Source organism: Harpia harpyja, chromosome 3 (assembly GCF_026419915.1).
Source record: "Harpia harpyja isolate bHarHar1 chromosome 3, bHarHar1 primary haplotype, whole genome shotgun sequence".
In the NCBI taxonomy this organism is placed as follows: Eukaryota; Metazoa; Chordata; class Aves; order Accipitriformes; family Accipitridae; genus Harpia; species Harpia harpyja.
The window spans coordinates 41,765,090-41,789,180 of record NC_068942.1 but is presented as its reverse complement, the minus strand read 5'-3'; the positions used below and the strand labels follow the sequence as shown (position 1 = coordinate 41,789,180).

The following is a 24,091-nucleotide window of genomic DNA, read 5'->3' as shown; positions in this document are numbered from 1 at the left end:
CGCTACGTTTACGGATAATAATAATGTTTATTATCGTTGTCGGCAGGTAAATGCCCCCAACTGCCAGCAAGCGCCACTGCCCTCGCAATGAATTTCGCCTCTGCCCAGGTGTGCCGCCGCCAGGACTACGTTTCCCGGCAGGCACCGCGGAGGCGCAGGCGCACCTTCCGGCGTGCAGCGCGGCCGCCTTCCTGCCGGCGCATTGGCTGTGCTGGGCGGTTGCCCCGCCCCGCTGTGCGCCGCGGGTCTCCGTGGGGTCGGCCCGGCGCTGGTGCTGTGAGGGCGGCAGGCCCCGGGGCAGGCGGCGGCCGGGCCTGGTCGGTCCCGGCAGGGGGATGGGTTTCTGGGCCGCTGGCCTGGTGAGGGGTGTGATGTGTGAGTACCGGGCTTAGGGGGAGCAGAGGGCTGCGGGAGCTCTGTGGCGGCAGCGGGGGTGCTGGGGGGTTGTTCCGGCTCCGGTTCTGGCTCTGATGGAGGGGGCGGCCTAGGGAGGGGAGCGGGGCAGGCCCGGCCCGGCCCAGAGGGGCTGCAGCGGGCACCTTGCCTTGGGGCGGGCATACGTTTTGCTTTGCGTTGTGAGCATCCCTTATTGCTGCAGTGATCCCTGAACTTTGTTGTGCTGTTAAATACAAGCTTTGTTAGAGCAGGTTCTCTGTTGCAGATGTGTAGCTGTCGTGCTGTCTCTTCATACCTGCTGGAAGCCTTTCTAGGGTTGAAGTGTGGCTTTGGATACAGAGTTAACTTCCTCATAACATACAGCTAAAAAACTGTGTCGTAGTGAAAGCAGGTATGAATGTGATGATAAATGTCTGGTAATCTGAAAGGAGTGGGACTGATAGTGTGAAACGAGTCTTAATAGTACAATGAAATGTGAGGTATTTAAAAGTAATCATTCATTGCTGCAAGCAGGGTACTTCATGTGCAAACTTACATTAAGAACTGTTCAGGGGTGCTTATGAACTTCAACTTGGAAAAGTTTATGAACATTGGATAGAAATGGCATTGATGATTAAAGTTTATACTTCAATATATTTTAGTGACAGTGGTTTGATAACAATAGTCTCATGCAAGGAGGAAATTTTCCTTTTTACCTTCTGAAGTGCAGCTTTAAAGGGCTTTGTAGAACAAGTGAGTTCTGAGGTGTGACCTGAGAGAGAAGAGGATTGAGGTTTGATGGACTTTGTTTTCAGCATGAGTTCCTGGGGCTGCTTTTCCTATATCTCTGCTGGTTATTTCTGTTCTTTTGTTATTTGCTATTTCTTGCAGTCAACCTCAATTACTGTGTTAAAGTAATTGACTGTTTTGCTGAACTGATAGATCCTGGCCTAAAAAAAACACTTAAGCCTTCCACAAATTTTGTTAATAGTTTTGCTGAAGTTTGAAGGTATCTCCCCATTAGCACTGCCATATTTGGGATGAATATTATAGGTTCTAAGGGCCAGTGCAATGTGGCTTTGTAACTTCTTACCTTGGAAAATAGATTCCTATTCTGAAGTCCTTTCTATTAAAGGCAACTGTATTACTTTTTTTTTTTTTTTTTAGTACTTGCTTGAGTTCAACTGAACTGGCAGTACAAGGCAACTGCATTTGCACCACCATGTACGTTCCACTGATTTTTGTAGGTAAAATTTGTTAAATAGGCGCTATATTCTAGCGTTTTCAATTTGGAACAAGCCAACACACTGAGTCAATTTGGTCGCTGTGACCAAACTTCGGGTAACTTCTAGTCCATATGTCCAAAAATGTCACATATTTGAAGAGATGTCAGCTAAATGCATCTAATTTATGCAGGACTGTGATATCCAGTACAAAGAATAACAGCAATCACTATCCTATAAATACGTATCAAAATTGTGTAAGAGATACTAAGACTTGTAGAGAACCTCATCTACGTAAAATTAAGGTATTTTCCCATTGAATTTTTCCACTTTATCTCGTAAAGACAAAATTCATAAGACATCTGGAATAAAATTTAAATTTAATCAGAATCAAATTTTTAAATATCTGTTAATCATCTTCTGTGAACTCTGCCACCAGATGGTGTCATAAGATTTGAGACATTATCTGACTCAAGCTGGTTACAGGAAGATAAGAGGATACTATGCATTACAATAACTTCTTTGTTTTTATAAAAATATTTTTCATATTTGTAGTATAAGGGATTTTTCTCATCTAGTTCTAGACTATTTTACATTTTGATCCCATGTTGTTGGAGCCTCTAATATTCAGCCCTGGGACAAACTGTGTTACAGAGATGTAGGAATTCAGGCAGACCCTTGTATTTCCATTGCCTGGTTGTTAATGACTGCTGTGTTAATGTTTGGGATCCTTAACTTGAACTTACTTGGCACCAAAGCTCCATATGCTGAAGAGTGACCTGACTACCTTGGTTTGAGTGCCTCAACTCACTCTCCAGTGGTTCTTCATACTCTGTAGTGACTGTATGAATAGAAAAAGCTCAGTGACTGACTGGATGCTCTCCTATACGCTCTCTTGTGTCTATGTAGATCTTTCTTAGGGAGTCTGAGTAATTTTGCCAAGGCCAGGTACCTGCTTCTGTGGAACTGCTATAGATGGGACGTATAAAGTAGTCTGTTTTGATTTGGCTTCTGAGTCCCTGGTCTTAACTTCTAATCGGTGAAAGAGACATAGTATGCATACCTGTGAAGGGTATTATGAGCTTAAATACCCTAGGAAGGGAAAAAAAAAGATACAGCTAAATGTTACAGAAATATGTGTAAAATTAAGTGGTGGGTATTTCTGTTATTCTTATGAGGGTCTGTTTGTTGAAGACAAGGTTATCAGAATAAGCGTGAATTCTTTTGCAAGTCACAGAAAAATCTAAATTAGTTAGGTTATTTGTCCCACATCTTGTGGATCACTATGTTGCTTCTTAATAAGACTTTGTCTCAATCATTATCAATTATGTTGGAGGCTGTAATGGTAGTAGGGGTACAAAGACAATTCCCCTCTCCAAAGGGTACTCATAGGGGTCTTAGTTGGAATACTATGTCCAGTTTTGGACGTTTCTTTTAGTGTTGTGGGCAATTTGGAAAGAGGAATGGCAATTTTAGTAGGCTCAGGAAATGTGGTGTTTGAGGAAAACATCTGAAGAAAAAGAGTTTGCATATGTCTAAAAATGTACAGGCATTATAGGGGAAAACAGAAGCTTTCCAGGTGTATGGATTTTAAGTGTCATAAATGACAGCATACAGCAATGATGCTGAAGAGCTCTCCGTTCCAATTAGGACAGCAGATATCCCCGAATCTTCCAGTGCGTAAAAAGCTATCATAAGTAAGAGCAGTAAGTAATTTACTTTCACTAAGGAGGAATTGTCATCTCAGTTTACAGCAAGGAAAACTTAGTTTGGATATTAGGAAATTATTAGCATTGCTTATATGTAGGGAATTAGAAAGATGCAGTTTGATTGTGACTTAGGGTGTATATATTCTTCTGGTCTGTACTCCATTCTTAGATTTACTTGAAATAAAAATAGATGTCAGTGAAAACTCTGTGTTTATGCCAGGTGTTCCTGTGCCTGTGCTGGTCTGTTTAAGGTATTTCTCTGCAGTCTCCTTATCTCCAGTATACCTTCCCTGTATATTGTAAAAAGCCAGCCGTACTCATGGGATAGCATGCAAACAGTTTCTGTTAGATGTCTTCTAGGCTAGTTAGTGCAGTCAACTTTATTGCTTTTAACAGGAACTTAAAGAACTTTGATCTGTGAAATAACTCTTCTCTCCTTCTGGCTCAATGTCAAAACAGTTGAGCACTCAGCTGCCCAGTTATAACATTTGCTGTGCGTTGTTGCTGCTTCAGTGCTGAGGGGTTTAGAGTACCCTCAGTCTGTCATGGGGCTGAAGTTAAATCTTGGAAAGCAGGGAGGAATTTACCTTAAAAGTCTTGCTTCTGGTACAAGTATTTTAACTACTGGGCTGTAATATAGTTATCTCCTTAGCCATGTTAAAAAAAATCCACCTGTGACTACAAAGTAGTTTGTACAGTGCATGATAGGGTGCTAGAGGAGAATAATGCTGTTAGTCATGACTTAACTTTAGGAAGTCCTTAAGTTCCTGTCTGTTGATCTGGTTAGGTTGCAAAGATCAGCATCATAGAAGGTTAAAGTGCCTCCCACATATGCCCAGAAGTAATGTTAAGGTAATTGGTAAAAGTTATGGTCTTGTAAGGGGATGCGTAGTGATTTCAGATGCCTCAAGGGCAATGAATCTGGGAAGGAGAGATAGTCTTTGAATATTGGTGCTTTATTCCACAAAAATTCTGCTGGAGGTGATGAAATTTGAGCATAGGTCTCTGTCGTGTTATGATGAATTACTTGTTTTGTGCACCATTCCCAACAGCGGTACAGGGCTTTGATGTTTGGAGCAGCGTGTAATACAGGGAAGTGGTTTTATAGTCATAAAATTTTTCCTTAAGAAAATCTCTCTCTATTACTAGGCTTTAATAAATCATTATTTAGTTAGATTAGCAATCGTTAACTGCTTTGTAGCATTTGTTTATCAAAGTAGGTGGCTGAATACAGCTTTCAAAGGCCTATGTGGGGTTCTCCAGGTTTTCCTGTGAAAAGACCAGGCTTCTTGGCAGATTAGCAAAATAAATTGTGCTGATCATCAAACTACATATGGTCTAGCCTAGCAGTGGTTAAGTGCTTCCCAGGGCCTAAATACAATTCCCTTCCTAATTCTTTTGAGCAAGAGGCTTCTGTCCAAGTCAAAATGACTTTGTGTCCACCACTTCCTCCCATCAACCAACTAAAGATTACATGAATGCGCTTTGTGGTGAGTTGCTTCTTTCCTCTCTGCTCTCCTGTCCTTTCTCATGTCTGTGGCAGCTGTATTACTGTTCTACAGCTCAACTAGGACATGTGCAATCAGTTGCTGCAGGAGAGAAGTCGCTAAAGCAGGAGGAACAACATCCCTGTGAGGAGCTGAGGAGCATGTTGCTGCAGAGCATTCTGCCACGGTGAACTTCTAGACTCCTGTTCTTGTCAAGGGTAGAGTTTCCACTGCTATCTGTAGGGACATGCAGCATTTAGGCAGGCCTTTAAGACAGGCCAGCGCTGCTGATCTCTTTGAGGCCTCCTGAGGATTTCTAGGCAGCTGGAATGCTGGGCTGCCCGCCCCACTCCATGGCACTTGTGGCTTTATATAGTCAGTGTTCAGCCACTGATCTGTAGCAGATTTAACCTTGACGTACATTTTTAATGTATGTTATCCGGTAAGGTTGAATAACTGTGGACAAATGCATGTTGTAGCAGGAAGTAGTCTAATGCCTTATTTTCTTTGTAGACTATTTTTACTTGTGAGAAGTATTCTCCAAAAATCTCCGTAGCAGACTTGCTTAAGTTAATTAAAACTGTGTGGTGTTTCCAAGCTCTGGGCAGGTGCAGGATTTGGGCAAGTTGCATTTACACCACACAGTTGTAAAATGCATACCTTCCCTTTAAAACAAACAAATAAAAAATCACCCACTGAACAGTTATATTCTCTCAAAATAGAAAGTTGCCATATTATCTCATTTGTTTTGAAGGCTTTACATTTTGCTGTTGACGTGTTTCTCTTCTATATGGTGGTGGGGTCTTTTTGGCAAAACCTTATCTTTGCTTGCAGTTTGCTCATTTTTTAGAGTAGCTCATTTTCCTATTAATGTTCCATAAGTAATTTCCTATGCTATGCAGCCAGTTGGTGATTTCAGAAGCACAAACTGTTAAATCTGATAAAAGCTTGAAGGTTGTTTGGTGTTTAAAGTATGGGATTTTTTTCTTTTGTTAGGAATTCAAATATGCCTGCATTTATGTAGAGAAAGCTCTGTTTCTGAAGTTTCTCGGTATGAAAGTTTTGTGATTGAACAGACAGTGTATGATGAGATAAAATGCCATTACTGGCTACATGGCTCAAAAGCTGTCTGCTTCTTGTCACTGTTGCATAATGAGTGAGAGAACACCTTGAATTTATAATGTTTTTCAAAGTACTTCATGAAAGTTCTTTTACAGTGAAATTGAAGTACTTCATTAAAGTGAGCCATGGGTTTTATAGCAGAATTTGGGAGAAGGCTAAGGATGAAGGGAAGTGGTTTATCTCTATGTAGACTGTAAGTCAAGAGGTGATCTAGAAATAGAACGTGGGTCTGTCTTCTCCCAGTCCCTGTAGCATCTACTGAATCTCTTTACAGCTGAGTCCTTGCCTCTAAGGGCTTCTCTCTGCTGAGGTGAAAGTTTCACTTTTCATGGTGACATCCAATAGCATTTGAATTCCATTAGTATTTTTAGTACTGTCATAAGTAATGCCCAGTTGATTGGGCAGTTAGCCTAAAACTCTTCCTGTAATCATGTGTAGTTACTATATGTTTTAATTAGCCAAAACAGGTGTAATGTTAGCTCTACTTGTGAAAGCTTTTTAATGTTACATGCTAACTGGTGTCAGCAAGTCACCATACTTCATTGGGCTGCTTTTCCTGATTTAAGTCCCATGCTGCTGTTTCACCCTTGTGCTGAATGAATTCTGTAAATACTTTAGTAATCTTGAACACGAGCCTAAGCACATGTAGGGTATTACTCCACTAAACTACAAAGTAGTGCTAGTGAAGAATGTTGGGGGAATACAGAATATTTTAATGCAAAAGGAAGTATCTGAAATTGGTGCAGTGATTAGCGCCCTTGCTTTTCAGGTGTAACTTCATATTAATCACATTAAAACAGCTTTCCTATGTTGGGTAGGCATCCAAACCTTTGTCACTTGTCTATAATCATGAATAATTCTTTTGTATTTGTTGCAGCTGCACAGATTCTGTATAAACAGTATGTTGATGATGTGCTCCTAGACTCACCTAATAACCTACTGGAAAATCATGAGGCTGAAATATCTCATTTTCTGTCTCTACTCATATTAGCTTAAACTTTCCTTAACTGCTGTCTCAGTTGAAATATATTTAAAAACAAGTTATACTCTTTATATGTGGTTTCAAAGTAATTTGTTCCAAAACTTGGTATTTCTGTGTTCTGACCTTCCATGAAAGCAGGTGCTTTTGCATGCACATCACTGATATCATATGAATTTATATGCATACTCTATATGACTTGGGCTGGTACAAAGTTCTGAATGATCTTGTACCTTTTTTGGGGGTGATTTGTCAAAATAAATAGCTCTTACTAATGATTCGAGTACATCAGGTGCCCATGTGATGAAGCTAGAGAATGCATATTTAAACACTATTAGGTATTTCAGTGAGATCAAGAATGGCACCCTAGAAATGCTGGTTAGGGAACATAAAAAGATGATTGAATCTCCTGTTGTGTTTTAAGTGTGTTTGTTTTGGTATGATGATGTGGATTTTTATAGGGAGGAAACTGCTTTCTCTGTTGTCTAAAGGTGAAAGGGCTATTGCAACTCTCAGTTCCTTCCCCTTTAAGCTGGACAGATGTTGGTGCATACATAACTGTAAATGGACATGCAAATCTGGAGGAAAAGAGTTATTTATCAAAGAAGGACTTTTTGGAATTAGAGTGGGTGTGGTTTTACTTGCTTATTTTTGTTTGTTTACAGTTGGACAGTACCACTGAATGTCAGAGCTGCTTTAACTCTAGGTAACCTGGATTTCGTAAAAATCCAGTTCTTGCCCTTTGTTCACAGCTTCTAGTCAGAGAGTTTGATGCCCCTGATACAGAAAGTGGATGGTAAATAATTAGAATTAATTTTATAGGGTAAGCTGTGGAGATGAGCTGTTGAAGGGCTCTTGTAGGTTAAGTTTGATGATATTAGCTAAGTTAGCTCTGAAGTTGACTAAAGTCAGATAGCAAAGCTTGGAACGATTTATCTTTCTGTGTGGAGATCTAAAAATGCCTAGTAGTAAAAAGATACATTTCTTTCCACTTTAGGGTGAGGAACTGCCCCTGTGAAGTCAATAAAAAATTACTATAATGCTTGATCATTCTGCATTTTAGTGTCTTTCTCTTAAAAGAAAGGGCAAAGATTATACCCTATTACTTACGCAGACATGTCTGTCTTTGTATTATAACCTAGACTGTTATGTACCTCTCTAATTTGATTGCTCTCCTTATGAATTAAACATTATGATAAAATACATTTGGCATTTAATTTGACCTGCTGGTGCTTTCATTTGCATATATATACAAGTCTTAAGTAGATCAGTGTTAAAATGTTTAATATTCTGGTGCAAAGTTTTGAATAATATTGTACTCTTGGGACTCATTAATGAAAATCAATAGCTTTTATTAATGATTCAAATACATAAGGTACCATGTAGAGCATGGTGTTAGAGAATGTGTCTCAAGATGCTGTCTAAATTGAGTATTTCAGTACATGCATATGTCTAGTTCTTAGGGAGGTTAATGAGAAAAATACTGAATTTAAATCACTTTACGTTTTATTTTATGGTGAATAAATGGACTGATAAACCTTGAAGACTAATGGTCTTTGATGTCATGAATGGCCTTCGTTTCATTTTCCTAGGGTCTTAAATATCTTCCTTGAGCTGCCCTGTGTACCAAAATAAAGATCTGAGTTTGCCCTTCTTGGTTTCCCTAATTCCTTAACTTCCACTCATCATCCTAGTTGAAAAGTGTTCTGTTAATCTGATTTGAGTAGCTGAGAAGATTCCTACAGATCTCTGTTTGCTTGTAGAATGAGTGCCATGTCTTGGAGGACAAGGAGCAAAATGAAAGAAAGGGAAAGCTACTTTTTATTATAGCTGTTTTAGATGACTATTCAAAACTACCTTACCTTTTTTTGAAGAATATTGACTATGCACAAGAAACTTAAAGAAACTCAGCACAACTGTTTTCATGAATAGTAACTTATTTTTACTTCCTTACTAAAAAAGATTAATGGAAAAAAAAAAGTAATCCTGAATGTTGGTTCTTTTAAAATTATTTTTATTTGCAGGTATGGGATAAGATCTTTCCAGAGTAATAAGCATGGTTCGAGAACGAAAATGCATATTATGTCACATTGTGTACAGCTCAAAAAAGGTAAATAATTAATGCTTTACAGCTGTTGGTAGATACCAACATGAAGATACTAATAAGAAATGTGTGTAATACTTCAATTTTAAAATTGTGCGAAGTGTGAGGGTTTTTCCGTCTACCAGGAATATATTGATCTAGGTCTATCACAAATCAAATAATGTATTTGCATGTGCTTTAGAGTATCTTTCTTGAAATGACTTGTGCAGTATGCTTGATTCTGAATGTTAAAAATATTGAGGTCTTTGAGTTTTTCATATTGTATAAAGATACTAAAGTGAAAAGCGCTCAAACTCATTTAGCTATAAATTATGGTGTGTTAAGTATACTCTAATACACAATTTTTTAATTCCTTTTGGGAGGTCTGTGTTTCTGTATGGAAGGAGAATGTGGAATTATGCAGCCCAGCATGTGTTTTCATTAATGTGTCAATTTGGTGTGTACCTTCTGCGTACTGCATATCATGCAAAGCCTGCATTGAAACGGACTGTTTTTTAATGGACCTTCATATATTGCTTACCCACATGGGTACCTTGCAAATGCCAATGTATTAATTCACACAACTGTCCAACACTGAAGATGTTTCTTTCCCTTTGCAGATGGGATTTCAAGGACTAAAGAGGATAGTGATTAGTATCTGTTCTTTGAAGAATTCCAAACACTTTGGCTTAAACTCAAAGAGAAAGTTAAATCTTCTGAACTGCTTCCTTTCACTGAATTACAAACATTCTTTCTCTTCCAGCAGCTCTCTTTCAATAGCAATTAATTATAACAGCACTGCAGTTCACAGATCAAGGGTGCTGTAAACAACAAACTGGTATGTTATGTACATCTCAGTTTCTGAAGCGCATCTAGCACAGTAAAATAGTACGTGATGATGAAATTACAGCTGTATCATAATACAAATACAGAGAGTCTGCTCAGATTGCACAGGAAAACTGTTTTAAGTACTGTTATTCTGGAGAGTGGTTCTCAATGAGACTTTTAATAAAAATGATGATCAATAGTAATTTGTCAAAAATCAGTGTAATAAGCTTTGCTACATGCACTCCTGTTTATCTTTCTCCTGGAGTTCTGCCCCCCTTCTGTTGAATTCTAATGACTCCTGCGTGTCCTTCCTCAGGAAAGGTAACATTATATGACTTCCTGAGAGTGTGACTACTTGTACTTTCATGGTCATAGAAACGGGAATGGCAACTGCTATAGCCCTACAGGAGTAGAGTACACCTTCCTGCAAGGCAGGAGAGTTCTCCAAAGTGAGCTTTTCACATATGATACACCATTTTCTTTTGTTTTGACCAATTTTACTTTTTTCCCCATGTTGAAGGAGATGGAAGAACACATGAGAAGCATGCTTCACCACAGAGAACTTGAAAACCTGAAGGGAAGGTATGAATGAGAACAATCTTGCATCATTCCTCTCTATGCATTTTATATGTCACTCTCTGGAAGAACTCATGTACTATTTCCCATATAAGCTGAACTGCACAATTTATTTTTATGCATCACTTAGTTGCATGCCTTGTGATAAAGCTGGCAATGAACATGTTCTCTTAATGTCAAAAACTTGAGGCAAACAATGATGTGGAAGCAAGCTCTCCTGTATTTCTTGGACTGCAGTGAAATAAAATTAAAGAACATGTTTTTTAAGTCTTGGCATTTTCATGCTTGGTTTCTTGGAAGCACTGGAATTCTGCTTTTGACAGAATTATGACCACTGGTATTTTCCTTTTTAAAATGTTTTTTAGAAGTTTCCAATGATGTAGAAACAATTGATGATCTTTTAAGCCACTCTGAGAAGACTGATATCTTGGATGTAAAGTCTGCATCTACTTGAGTGACTGCCTTGTCCTCTGCCACGAGGTCCAGTTGTTTGGTTAAGGGACCTAACCATCGTGGATGGTGTTTTCCTTCTGATTTCCTTGGTTTTATTTGCAACCTTTGGAATCAGGAGGAGGGAGTTAAGGGGTATTCAAATATCATCCTGATAATATGGAATCAGTTTGTAACCAGTGTGCACTTAAAAGTGCTTTCAGGTGTATGGGTTTGAGGTTGAGGTAGCCAGAGGGATCAGATAGTCTGCACTTATGTATATGATCTACAAACTAATTTTTAATCATTTTGCAGCACAAATTTTATATGGAAATCACAAATCTCTTTTAAACATCTTTTAAAGGACTAAAGTGATCCTCTTTCAACTCTTAGAGGTGTGGGAGATCCATTTTGTCAGGACATCCATCTTGTATCCAGGGAAGAAAATCTGTAGACTACTTGTGTTTGCATGCTAGCTTTTCATTCATGTAGCTTTTATTCTGTTGTTTTGTGTAAGGTGAGAGCAGCTGTTAGGGCTCGAGGCCCTTTTTTTAAGGAGTTAACTATTAAAGAAAGGCTGAGTGAAATTAAAACTCTGATCTGTACTGTGATGGATACTAATGCCAATGTAGTTAAGTTGTGCCAGGTTGAATTCTAGTAAAACTCTTAAACTGTTTTGTTTTATAATGTTTCTAAAATAGAGGAAGTTAGAAACTTATTTCTCTTCAGTAACTTCTTCTGTGAAAAGCATATATAGAGCTGCAGAACAGTGTCCACGTTTGGAGTACAAGATTGTATTACATACATGCCACAGATGAAGACATTTGTTGGAGCCAGCTGTATAGTATTTTGTACTACTGTTGTATATAATTGCTAAGTGTTGCTGTAGTTTCTCTAAATCAGCACCTTAAAATGTTTTTAGGTTAAGACTTCCAGAAAATCTGTAGCATAAGTGTATGCCCACTTATATCCACTAGCATTTCAAATTCTCTCTCTAAAATAAAAAAATAACCCTTATTGCAGGACAATAAGTAAAAAGATACTGCTTACCTTGAAGTGCATATTGACTGTCAGTAGATAACCTCTGTTGTCTAATTTCTACTTCCATTTAATATTTGATTAAATTGTCTGGCGCTTCACAGCACGTTAGTAAACTGGGAAAAGAACTTCCATCTTCAGAATCTCCATCACCAGCCTGTCTTTAGGCAGGGGTTGTGTGGACTATCAAAATGTTAAAATATATCGGAAAGAAAATTAAATAATCTTTCCCTCTTGAAATTAAATTTGTTTTAGTGGGATTCAGAAAATCTTCAGGTTGTCCAGATTAACAAAGTTGTTCTTGTGTCACATTGAGAAAATGTATGAAAGCAGCTTTTTGGAAGCTATTTCATTTAAAAAAAAAAAAAAAAAAAAGATCTTTGTAGTAAAGATAGAGGGCATAAAAATTCCACACCCTCTTTTTTTTTTTTTTTTCTTTTCTCCTGCCATTGCTATCCCTTGCTCAGCCCTATGTTTCTTGGGTTTCTTTTGTTCTGAATTCAGATACTTACTTAAAAAGAAAAGAAAACAAAAAAAACCCGGATAATTTTGTGTTCTTCTCTGCTGTGCCCCATACAACTGGGTCTTGGGAGCTAAGAACATTCTGAAAATGTGCCTGGGATCAAGCACATCATGCTATTTGATATCTGTCCTGTTGAGTGTGAAAAGGATTTGTTCTGTTACTGAGCAGCTGGGAAGAGGTAGCTCAGAAACCAGAATGTCCTCTGTGCTAGAAGCTGACTTAAGGCTTCTGGTCAACTAACTTGTAGAGCATTTCTGTTTTGGACTTTCTTCTGACAATGATTCTGAGTTCAGCTTTAAAATGTCATGTATTTTGGCATCTTATTTCTGGCCTTCTAAGTTTGTTTGTTTGTTTGTTTATTTATTTAGTTTATGACTCTTGAAGGTAACAGTAATTTCTAGAAGTTATATATTGTGTCTGCAGTGGCTTGCAAGTGATCTGACAATTCTTGGTTTTCCATTTCCATAAGACTGAAATTAAATTACATTTTTCATCATCATTACATTTTCTATTACTAAGGTAACTGTCTTCACTACTTTCAGAAGAATGCATGGAGGGTATTTGTTCTCAAAATGAATAATGAACTTAATTTTTCACTGTGCAGCAGCAACCTTGTTCTCTTACCCCACGCCTCTCCTTCTTCTTCCCATTTAAGTTTAGTAGAAGTCTTTTAGGAGTCTTACAGCCTTGTAAAGTAAAAGGTACTCCAAGTAGAAAATGTGAAGCACAAGCAACAGCCTCATGAGTGTGGTTTAGTTGTGTAACAGGATAATACCATTAAAGTGTGTAGTATCATACTACTCGAAGTATTACTACCTTCAAATTTAACATCCTACCTGAAGTAATTTTTTAGACCTCCTGTAGGGAAGTAAAGGAAATGCATGCATTGGTTCACACTTTTCTCCTTTTAAAGTTAACTTAGTAATCTCAAGGGCTAGAGTAATTTTCTGAAACATTTTAAGGCTCTTCTCTTCTTGAAGTCTTACGCAATGTGATATATAAGGAGAATTGGATGTCAAGTACAAAGCTTTAGTGTTTTGGTTTTTGTTGTTTTGTTTTTTTTTTTTAAATTGGAAGTGAAATAATGCTCTTGTACGAGGAACATTGAGTCTGCCATTTGAAGTATGCATCCAGTAAATAAAGCTCTTGGATGTTTTCATACTGAGAATACTTTTGTCATGTTTATTTCAAACTGCTTTTGGCCTTCTTGTTGAACAACTAAGATTGTGTGGTGTTCCTGTGTGGTAGGGAAATGCGTAGACATGATCAGTGTATGTTGCAGAGTGTGCTCAGTTCTGGCTGATAAAAATGGGGATAGGGGAAGGAAAGAACCGAAGGAAATCTAAATTCTCTTAGGTATAACTAACTGAACTCCTAGCCAGTTCATCTTCAATTAAAGCAGTTGCTCATATAGAAAAAATAGTGTTGATTTTTCTTTAGGTTCATATAGATTAAGAGCAGGACAGAGAAGTCTAGTCACTACCCACTTGAGTCTTTTCTTTCCAGACTGTCAGTTGGTACAGGAGGCACAGCTTTGTAATTAGTAACTCACAAGTTAGAAGCGATAGAAACAAGTTCTTTGTCCTTAGGCCAGCTGCTAACTCACTGGCTTTGTCCAAAGTAAGTAAAACTTTGCATTTATTTAGTTAGTCTATAAATGAGGATGATGAAAGTTTTATGACAGAATTGAACCATGGGTCTTATGAAGGATTTGGGTTGTTCTCTAAAACCCAATTAGTACCACTGAGGTGTGTTTCCTGTTGAAATGTCCTTATGATTGAAGTGGAATGTTATGTAAAAAGAACACCTTTTTCAACAGGAAGACAACTTTCTATTTGCAGTTTGCCTTGTGTGATGACCTAAGTTTAAAAATTTTAGTAGCAATGCATAGCTGTGCCATTTATGAGTGTGGAGAGGATTCAAAGATAACCAAAGTACAATATATAGTGTCTGGGCTTTGAATATTTATTAGTGAGTGTGAAGTGTGCAAAATGAAGTACACCCCTCTCTGGAAAATACAGACTAAATTTGTAAATTGCTGGCTTTGTAAATGAAATTTATCCAAGTGTTTCATCTGAAATTAGGCTGCAACATACAAAATAATTAAATGTAAAAAGTATAATTTTTATGAATTAGTCTGTCTAAAATAAAACCCTCTCTAGCTGTGCCTGAATGATTGCATTGGTTAAATATCTCAACTATGTTAGTAGGAAAACCACAGATTTCCAGGATAAATAACATAGCTGCTGACACTCCATTAACCACTCCAGTAAGGATGTTGCCTTAGTATCTTGAGTGAAGGTGCATCTTTTGATCTTTTTCTCATTTTATTTTTAACTTTTCTCTAAAAAACCAAGGTTTCATGTTTGTCTTTTTCCTTTATGGATCCCATTTTTTTGACCCCAGTTATGAACTGTGTGGTGGTATTATAATGCTACTCTTATAACACTTCAGTCGCAAGTGCGCCATGGGGATATGCAGATCTGCTTTTATGAATTAAATGGCAGAATTGAAGAAAGCATTGTGGAGGCAGGCAGTGAGTCATAACTTGGTCCCACTGAATTATTTGCAGTGGACTATACTCTCATTAAGTATTTTTCTGACTTTTTTGAACTGGTAAACATATTTTCCTTGTTTAGGTTTATTATTAACAACGTATTTCCTTAACAGTGGAGTATTGAAAAGATTTGTCAGGAGAACAAGTAAGGTATTTTTAGAAATCTGAATTTCTTAAAAAAAAAAAAAAAAAAAAAAAAAGTTAAAAAAATGTTGTAACCTTAATCCAGTATTCACTGAAACATGAGTAAAGCCATTTGTCTGACACAGCTGTCAACTTCCTCCAGCTGAAATAATTTCTGTATTTTTTAAGATAAGTTCTCTAAAGTAGAAAGCAGACCTCATGCACACTTGAACCAAATAAAGTACAGCGAACTGAAGACACCCTCCCATTACTTGCTGCGCTGTGAAGTCTTTGGATTCCAGGCAGCAGTCTCAGCTGTCCCAGTTTAGGTTATGTTGTATCAGGATTGGCTGTATCCATGTACTGCCTCCTCCCTTTTCTAAATTTCACTGGGGGAAGGCTCAAGGCAAGGATTAAATGTAGAAGCTGTCACCAGGCTTCCCCAGTGCAGCCGGCACCATGGATAGGCTTCAGAGCAGCTCCTGCTAGCTCTGGAAGCCTTCCACTCTGCCTCCTCGCTCACTATGTTTCCTCTGAAAAGATTTTGAGTACAACAATTCAAGAAGAACTCCTTCTCCCAGTTAACGCAGCTTTATTACCAAGTCTTTTACCTCTTGATTGTTGGAAAAAAATCTTTTAAAAACTGACCATCAAAAAACTAGACCTTGAAAGAAAAAGCCAGAGAATTCAAGTAACTTAAATATACTGAGCAAAACCTAGTTGCCTTCAACTCAAGCACATTCAGAGGAAACAAAGTAAGATCAGAGGTACCTGCCATGCCTGTTGGCAGAGTAGAAAGTCCACCCTCTGCCTCTCTTCCTAGGGACAGCAACCACGAATGCCGGGTGTGCAGGGTGACACTGGTGGGTTTATCAGCATATGCCAAGCACATCTCCAGCCAGCTGCACAAAGACAATGTTCATGCCCATGACAGAAAAGAGGAAGAGAAAGAAGAGGCAGAAGAAGAATACCTTGACAAAGAACTCATTCAACTAATCAAGCAAAGGAAGGAACGGAACCGGTGAGTTTTCCTTTCTCCTCTTAGGTCATAGAATTGCTTTTAACACAGTTAGGATACGCTCCTAAGGCTTAGGTGCTCATGAAATGTAAACTGCCTGTAGCCAGTGTACTTGTTATGAGAACAGTCCAAGAGACCTATGTGGATATTGTAGTTTCAATGTGTAAATGTCATTCTGCTGAATGTTCACGTTCTGTTGATCTGCTACTAGTAAGGAAGTGCAACTGTTCTCTATTATGGCTAAAAACAGTCCCCAGTGTGGAATCTTGTGTTTTGAGAGCCCTAATGTTTTTGTTTTAATATTTGATACCATTTAACTGAAAGGCTTAATAAATGTGACAGTAGTGCTAATATTGTTTGGGGTGGGGGGGTGTCTATAGGAACCTGACCTTTTAGAAACTGTTGCTGAACATGCTTTGTTATAAAACTTTTAATCTGTTTTTAAAAGGAATTGGATTGTTCTGTCAGTGTCACACTGAAATCCCATAATCCTTGAATGAAATTTCTTGCCTATTTTATCTTACTGCTTACCATTAGCTAAACATAATTCTAATGGCTCACTATGAAATAAAAGGCTGCAGAGAGTAATAAGTATTGCCTTTTATCTTCCATGTGGCTCTGCAAGTGTGCATTGCCAATATGATGTTCCAGCTGGGAATATATTGTTTGAATAAATTTATGGCATGGTGATGGTATTAAAGGGGCATATGATTTTTGAAAGAAGCTCTTGCTTGTCATGGCTAGAAGTTTCAGTTAGCATCTCCAAGTGCATAAATCTGTGGAGATTATTTGGTTTTGACACCATTCTGTCATACTAGGGTGTCCCTGTACTGCACGATGGTCATGTTTTCATATTGGTCAATGTAGGTAGCAATAATGTCACTTTTCCTGGGTTTATGGTAAAGGAGTAATGCTGTCAGTACAGTGGTATTCTGAAGCAACTAAAATCTTAGAAAATCTCTCTCTGCTGGATGCTGGTTTGGAGGGGAGGGGAAAAGAAAGTACATGGATTAAGTTACTAATACAGCAAAATTGTTTCCATTAGATCATAATCTAGTTGAGTCAGCTCCTAGAACTTACGGTATCACTTAGACATCGTTTCTTTGAATTCTCGTCTTAGAGCTCACTTTATCTTATGCAGTAGACCATTTCCTGTTAGAGAGTAATTATTTGTGCATCTTTTAGCAAAACTGGAATGTGTTGAAAACTTAAAGGGTGGTACAATATGAATTTTCCATTTACTCAAATCAATTGTTTTTGAGCAGTAGTGTGAAAGTTTGCTGTCTTGCTTGTCCAGGGATCTGGAATGAATGTATTCCTGTGATTTCAGGAAGAAGCATTTCTGTAATCAGTTTTTAGAAAAAGTTCTAATAAAAACTTTTCACTTGGTAGAATAAATACTTAGAATGTTTAGACTGCTTACCCTGGGAATAGCTGTTGGTGTTAAGGTAGCATTTATCTTTAAACGTACGTGTGATAATTTACCACGTGTTCATGGGAAGTTGCCAAGCACAAGTACTATCCAAAGGGCAGTAGATAGTGCTTCTGGGAGGCTCATACAGACTCAGCATTGCATGCTGTGGACTGTTCCAGTCTGTTGGTTAGAACAAGAGAAAATATATTTGTATCTGAGGTACAACTTCTGTGGACATTTTACATCTTGTTTGAACTTAAGTTTTATAAACTGAGGTATGATCTCAGTTTTTTTTCTCCAGTAAGTAGAATAACTGCTTTTCTCAGCCTAACTTTCCTTCTATTTTGTATCAGTTCACTTTAGTTATGCCATCTAACACCAACAGAATAGTCTTCAGAAAAAAAAAAATCATCTCACTACTATTGAATTTTTCATCTGTCAAGATTACTGAAATTACAAAGATTATACAACAGAAGAGCTTTCTTTTCATTTGTTTCTTATTAGTCCAATAACTAGTAAACAGAAAGGAATATTATCTTCTGAGTTAAACAGAAGTATTTAAGAATTAGTCTATTAAACTGTCCCTGCACCAAATCAGTTGTTCTTGTAAAAGCAATTTTGAAATATCGTATTTAAATAAAGGTACAACATTAGTTTTGAAGGTCAGACACTACAGAAGCCTGAACAGTAAAGCAGCTAAATAAGTTATCTGTTTCTTTTTATGGAAAAAAAAAAAAAATTTCTTTCCAGTGCAAATAAAATGCATGAGGATTGTGCGCTGTTGGATTTCAGTGGAATGGCATCAGAATTTAGGTTATTCTCAATTGTTTTGTAGGCAAGCTGAACCAAGCTGTGCAAACCAAGAATTAGAATGTGATGATAGGAGATCACAGAGAAGGCGAGAAGAAAGAGCTACTTACAAAGAAAGAGAAGCTTATGATCAGTCATCGTGGCATCATCATAATGCATCACAAAGGGACTGGAAGTGGGAAAAGGATGATTATATTAGTCCTAGACAAGGCAAATTTTCACACTCTCAGAGGAACCTTAATATAAGCAGACATTCAGGTGGCCCAAGGGGACGTTCTGTGTGGCACCAAAATGTTTCAGGAAGCTCTTCAAATCGGCATAACTATGGGAATTCTGGAAATGGTTGGCATTCAAGTGGACGGGGAGGAGGAGGAACATCAAATTGGCATCACAGTGCCAGGGAGAGAAATTCTACTTGGCACTCAGAAGGAACAGGTCATTTTTCTAGCTGGAATTCCAAGAGTTATGGAGGAAACTGGAAATCTAGTCCTCATGGTGCAAATGGCTGGAATTTTGGAAGCTCAGGAGATACATATTCGGTAGAGCCAATTAAATATAATAAGGAAAGATATACATGGCAGCGGCAGGAGAAAGACACTGATGTTCTGCCATACAGAGATCGAAAAAATAGGAGTGACTTGCTTGATTTTACTAGTGATAATCTTCCTTCTGAGGGGGCATTGGATTTTGGTACGTTGAAGCAACCAGAAAGCAAAACTTCAAGAGCCAGTGGAAAAAGTGGCAGTCCTTCCAGAGATAAAACATATCGCTGGACTCCCTACCCATCCCAGAAAGCTGCAGAGCAGCAACCACGGTCTGAAGATAATGTTTCTAAAACTTCAGATAAAATGGATTCTGTATTTATACCTCTTACTGATTCATCAGTGAAAGGAAAAACTTGTGAAGCCAATGTTAGCCTTTCAAAACTTAAAAAACGGGAAGCATCTTCCCCTTCTAATGTAACCTCCGATCACCTTGATTCTTGCAAGGTAATGAAAGACTGTTCCAGTGGTGAAAAGCTTGACAAAGATGATGGCAGAAGTAATAGAATGCCATCACTGAAATCCCCTCTTCTGAATATCACAGATACAAAATTATCTTCCCCAAAGCAAGACACAAACAGTCTCTTAAAAAATGTCAAGCTTCTGTTATCCTCAACTAGTGGCGAAGAGCAGAATCATTTGAATGCACTGAACTTGGAAACAAACAGTTTCTCCTCTTGTTCATCAAAGCTGCATGGTGCTTGTGCTGGTAACTTAAAAGGCAGCAAAGATGTGCTTGGTAGCAATCTTGGAGAGCCTGTTAATAACTTAAGTGAAGCAGAACAAAACCCCAAAGATGTTCAGTCCAGCCATTCCTTGCAAAATGCTCCCCTAAGCTCTTGCAAGGATACAGGTGACCAGAATAGGGAAGAAACTGGGAAAGCATCACCAAAGAATGAGTTCAGACTAGATTCATTAGAAGATGTGAGTGATGATGATTTAATGGGAAGTGAGAAGTCAGAAGCAAGAGCTGAAAAGTTGGGTTCTTCTGTTAGTTCTTGTTTACCCTGTGACACTCCAGAAGGTAAACCTGCCACCTCTGAAAAGGAAGATGATGAAAAGCTGGCTGCTTCAAGTATTGGTTCTGGGGATCTAAAAGATTCTACGTTTCAGATGGAATCCACAGTTTCTCTGTCAAGTGGTCAGGACCATTTGCATGTGGATTTGAAAACCTCCTCTCAGGATGGAGAAGGGGATGAAGAGCATGTCAAGTCACATGATCACTTTGAAATGGAAGGTTTTGAAAATCCTTCAGAGCATGAGCTGCAAAAAGGAGGAAGCCAGTCACTAGGCCTCCTTCTTCCTGATTTAAGCAAACTTGGCCTCCCTGCCTCTCTGCAAAGAGACCTGACACGACATATTAGTCTGAAGAGCAAAGCTGGGACACATCTTCCAGAGCCCAATCTCAATAACGCACGGCGCATTCGGAATGTGAGCGGCCATCGGAGAAGTGAGATTGAGAAGGAGTCAGGGCTTAAACCCACCCTCAGGCAGATTCTTAGTGCTTCCCGGAGAAATGTAAACTGGGATCAAGTCATCCAGCAGGTAACCAAGAAGAAACAGGAACTTGGCAAAGGTTTACCAAGGTTGGTAGCTTTCAGATCTAACCATGCCTCTCTGTGTGTGTGTTGAGGGGGGAGGGTTGTTTTTCTCCAAATCTGAAATGAATTCCAGAATCCTAAAACTAAGGCTTCAGAATGAAGCTTGTTATACCACGATCTTTTGCATATACAAATAACTTAGAGTTTTTATGATTGCTTGCTGCTGTGGATGTCTATCCATAGATAAGTGATAGTAGTCTGCTGCTCAGAAAAATTTTGATCAGTTCATAATTGTTGCTTAATATCTGAATACGGACACTAGCAATGTATTTGCTTTTCAAGTTCTAGTAAGTGGAAGAATGTAAAAATGCAATCAGGTTGTGAATAATGCTGTGATGGTTGCTTATTTCTTCATTTATTCAGGACTACGAGAAATGCTTGCATTGCTGCAGGCAGAATAAATGCTCCCTTTTCATTTGTTAATCTTTTAATCTGATACACAGTTTGGTTTCGTGTTTAGAGGAAGCAATTATGTAATACTTCACTTTTGCAACTTTCTTTAAACCTGAAGTCTTTGAAGCATTTTGAAAAGGTGTCATATTTGCTTATTCAAAACTTGGTTTGGAATAATTATAACAACATGATTTCTGACTTGGAAATCATGCTGTTGGTTCTTAGCCACTAAATCTAATTTTGTGATACACAAAAGATACTCCATTGCCAGATGAGACAGAAAGTACCAGTGTAATGAGTTGCCAGATCTCTTAAAGCAGTATCCTGCATTTGGGGAAGTGGGAGGCTTTTTTTCTAGATTTAGCTGGCTTGTTACATGTGTATTTATTTTTCTTTTTATCTTGTTAAAGGTTTGGCATAGAAATGGTGCCTCTTGTTCAAAATGAGCAAGAGGGTCTAGAACTCGGTGAAGAATCTGATCTGTCTACTCTGGAAGGATTCCAGTGGGAAGGGATTTCCTTAGCAGTGCCTGGCTCAGCCAGAAAACGTAGCTTTTCTGAAAGCAGTGTCATTGCAGACAGAAATCCTTCTGCTTATAGCTTCTTCAGTGAACAAGCCAAAATAAAAGAAAGTGGGCAAAGGCAAATAATTGGAGCCAGCCACTCACGTCACATAACATCTGGGTATGAGGCAAGCGCTGATATTGAGGCTGATATGAAACGGGAGACATCTTCTCTTCCTTTATCACCATTTATATCTGAAAGAACTGAGACTAGTGGAAGGAGACACAGCCTACAGGCTACCTCTGAGGTCACAGGCCTCACAAAACAAGACCAGGAGAGCCCAGAGAAGAGAACACCTCTTCTTGAAAAACAAAATGTACTAGAAATCTCAGAAGAAAATCGTCCAGCTTCAAATAATGCTTCACTTCTTGCAGTGTCTAATAACATAGATGCAGCTACAGACAGTAGCTGCACATCTGGTACTGAGCAGAATGACAGCCAAGGAATTGGAAAGAAGCGAAGAGCAACTGGAGTAAGTGTGCAATTTTGTTCAGCTTTGGTGCGCTAAAAATGTTTTTTTCCCCTGTCAATGGTCACTCGACCTTGGAATCATCTCTGCAAGGAGGACTTTCTCCATTTGATTGTCTTGTACATTGATAGCCTCAAACTAATTTGCTTGTTTGACTTAATTTCTTTAAGAATCTTTTCCATTTCTATTTTCCATTTTCTAGTCAAGCAAGACTTCTGCTTAATCTTTTTTAATTAGTAGGAATGGCAAATGTTCTTTAATTTTGATTTGGTAACTGGCATGCTGTGCTGGGAAATGAGAGCTATTAAAATATTTCCATGGAAGTACTTGATGTTGTAGCAACAATCTTGGTGTTTCAAAACTTTAAATGGAAGCTAGGCTGTAGTAGAAATTTGTTTTCCTTAGAATGTTCCTGGTTTTATGGTCAAGCAAGGAAAGACAACCCTTTTTACAAAATTATGTACTTAAAATTATATCCTTAAATCTGAATTTATTTCACTGTCCTGCTTTGGACTTACCCAAAGGGAAAAAAAAAATGTTTCTCATCAAAATCCTCAAAATGGGTTTGTTATATGCAGACAGTGATAATTTTAATTCCTCACTGATTTAATCCTCTAGACTTTCAACTAAAACCATAGAGCAGAAAATTTGACCCAAGTGTGGTCTTAAATATCTGAGCAAGTAGAAGGCTGTCAGCTTATTTAGTATTTCTAGCTGAGATGAAAACATGGCATTCGCTTTGCTGCCATCCCTCTTTTAAGGGCAGAGGGAAGGACGAGTTATACAAGAATGTGCAAAATTAATTGTATATTCTTCTTCGTGGGTACAGGTAATGGTTGAAAAGACAGTGGATGGTTGACTCTCTGATTTAGGCAAAATTGCTCTTGTAACTTTTGTTAATAAATGATTTTACTTGCAGGAGGGATCTTCTCCTGAAATCCCTAGTCTAGAAAGAAAGAATAAGAGAAGAAAAATCAAAGGTAAAAAGGGTAAGTGAATACCATACATATGTGCATCTGGTATAGGGGTTATAAATACCTAGTAGTATTTTGACTTGGCTAAAATGGTAGTTACTTAATGTTACTTTGGTGCTTCTTGGGCTTTTACTGAAGATCATGGGGTGGACTGCTCTCAAGTCTGCAACGCTGAAGAGTCCCATCTTAATTTGTCAGAAGTTACTTCTAAGAGAAGAATTTGTGCCTCCTTTCTGCCTGCAGTTCATGTTCCCAGCTGCACAGATGGGACCATTGCTTTCCCCTGCTCAGGGAAGAGAGGTTTGTTGCCTCTTCAGATGGAAGTTCTGAAGGGAGAAGTACCCATCACTCCCTTCTAATTCAGCTGTGCAGCTTTCCCTTTCTATTTCTGGGTGGTCTCACCAGAAAAATTGTACTCACCATAACTTGGGCTGTGTTCTGTTTTTGACATCTTGAGCAATACTTTTATTTTTTGACTCCTTCCCTGTCTTTAAAGGAAATGAATGTGGAATGTCTCACTCCTTGCTCCTGACCAAATGTAGTGGGTTGACCCTGGCTGGATGCCAGGTGCCCACCAAAGCCGCTCTATCACTCCCCCTTCTCAGCTGGACAGGGGGGAGAAAATATAACAAAAGGCTCATGGGTCAAGATAAGGACAGTTTAATAAAGTGAAAGCAAAGGTCGCGCGCGAAAGCAAAGAAAAACAAATGATATTATTCTCTACTTCCCATCAGCAGGCGATGTCTAGCCACTTCCTGGGAAGCAGGGCTTCAGTACGCGTAGTGGTTGCTCCGGAAGACAAAAATGCCCCCCCCCGTCTCCCTTTACTTAGCTTTTATATCTGAGCTGACGTCATATGGTATGGAATATCTGTTTGGATAGTTTAGGTCAGCTGTCCTGGTTATGTCCCCTCCCGAGATCTTGCCCTGCCCCAGCCTGCCATTGGGGGGGGGGGGGGGGGGGGCAAAAATGTTGGAGAGACAGCCTTGATGCTGTGCCAGCACTGCTCAGCAGTAGCCAAAACACTGGTGTGTTATCAACACCTTTCTAGCTACTGATGCAGAGCACAGTGCTATGAGGGCTGCTATGGGGAGTACTAACTCCATCTCATTCAGACCCAATGCACCAAAGAAAACTCTTATTGTGGCATTAGACAGGTCTTTCTCAAACATGCCTAACACATCCGCATCACTGCATATCAAAATGAATCATCTGTGTTTTAGGCAGTGTTTTCTTTGGGAACTAAATCATTGCG

General features: G+C 38.6%; 1 protein-coding gene across 3 annotated transcripts in view; it reads left to right on the top strand.

Moving 5' to 3' along the window:
• Window positions 1-232: 232 nt before the first annotated feature.
• Window positions 233-24,091, top strand: part of ZNF106 (zinc finger protein 106) — a 44,526-nt gene continuing 20,667 nt past the window's right edge. For 2 of the 3 annotated variants that reach the window (XM_052782203.1, XM_052782200.1), the window contains exons 1-7: window positions 233-375; window positions 8,920-9,005; window positions 10,327-10,388; window positions 15,876-16,073; window positions 18,320-20,422; window positions 21,241-21,865; window positions 22,782-22,851. In XM_052782203.1, coding sequence (XP_052638163.1) covers window positions 8,952-9,005; window positions 10,327-10,388; window positions 15,876-16,073; window positions 18,320-20,422; window positions 21,241-21,865; window positions 22,782-22,851 — 3,112 coding nt within the window. In that variant the 5' untranslated portion in view covers window positions 233-375; window positions 8,920-8,951. Of the gene's footprint in view, window positions 376-661; window positions 788-8,919; window positions 9,006-10,326; window positions 10,389-15,875; window positions 16,074-18,319; window positions 20,423-21,240; window positions 21,866-22,781; window positions 22,852-24,091 lie in introns of all 3 variants that reach the window. The other variant, XM_052782202.1, reaches the window with a different exon arrangement.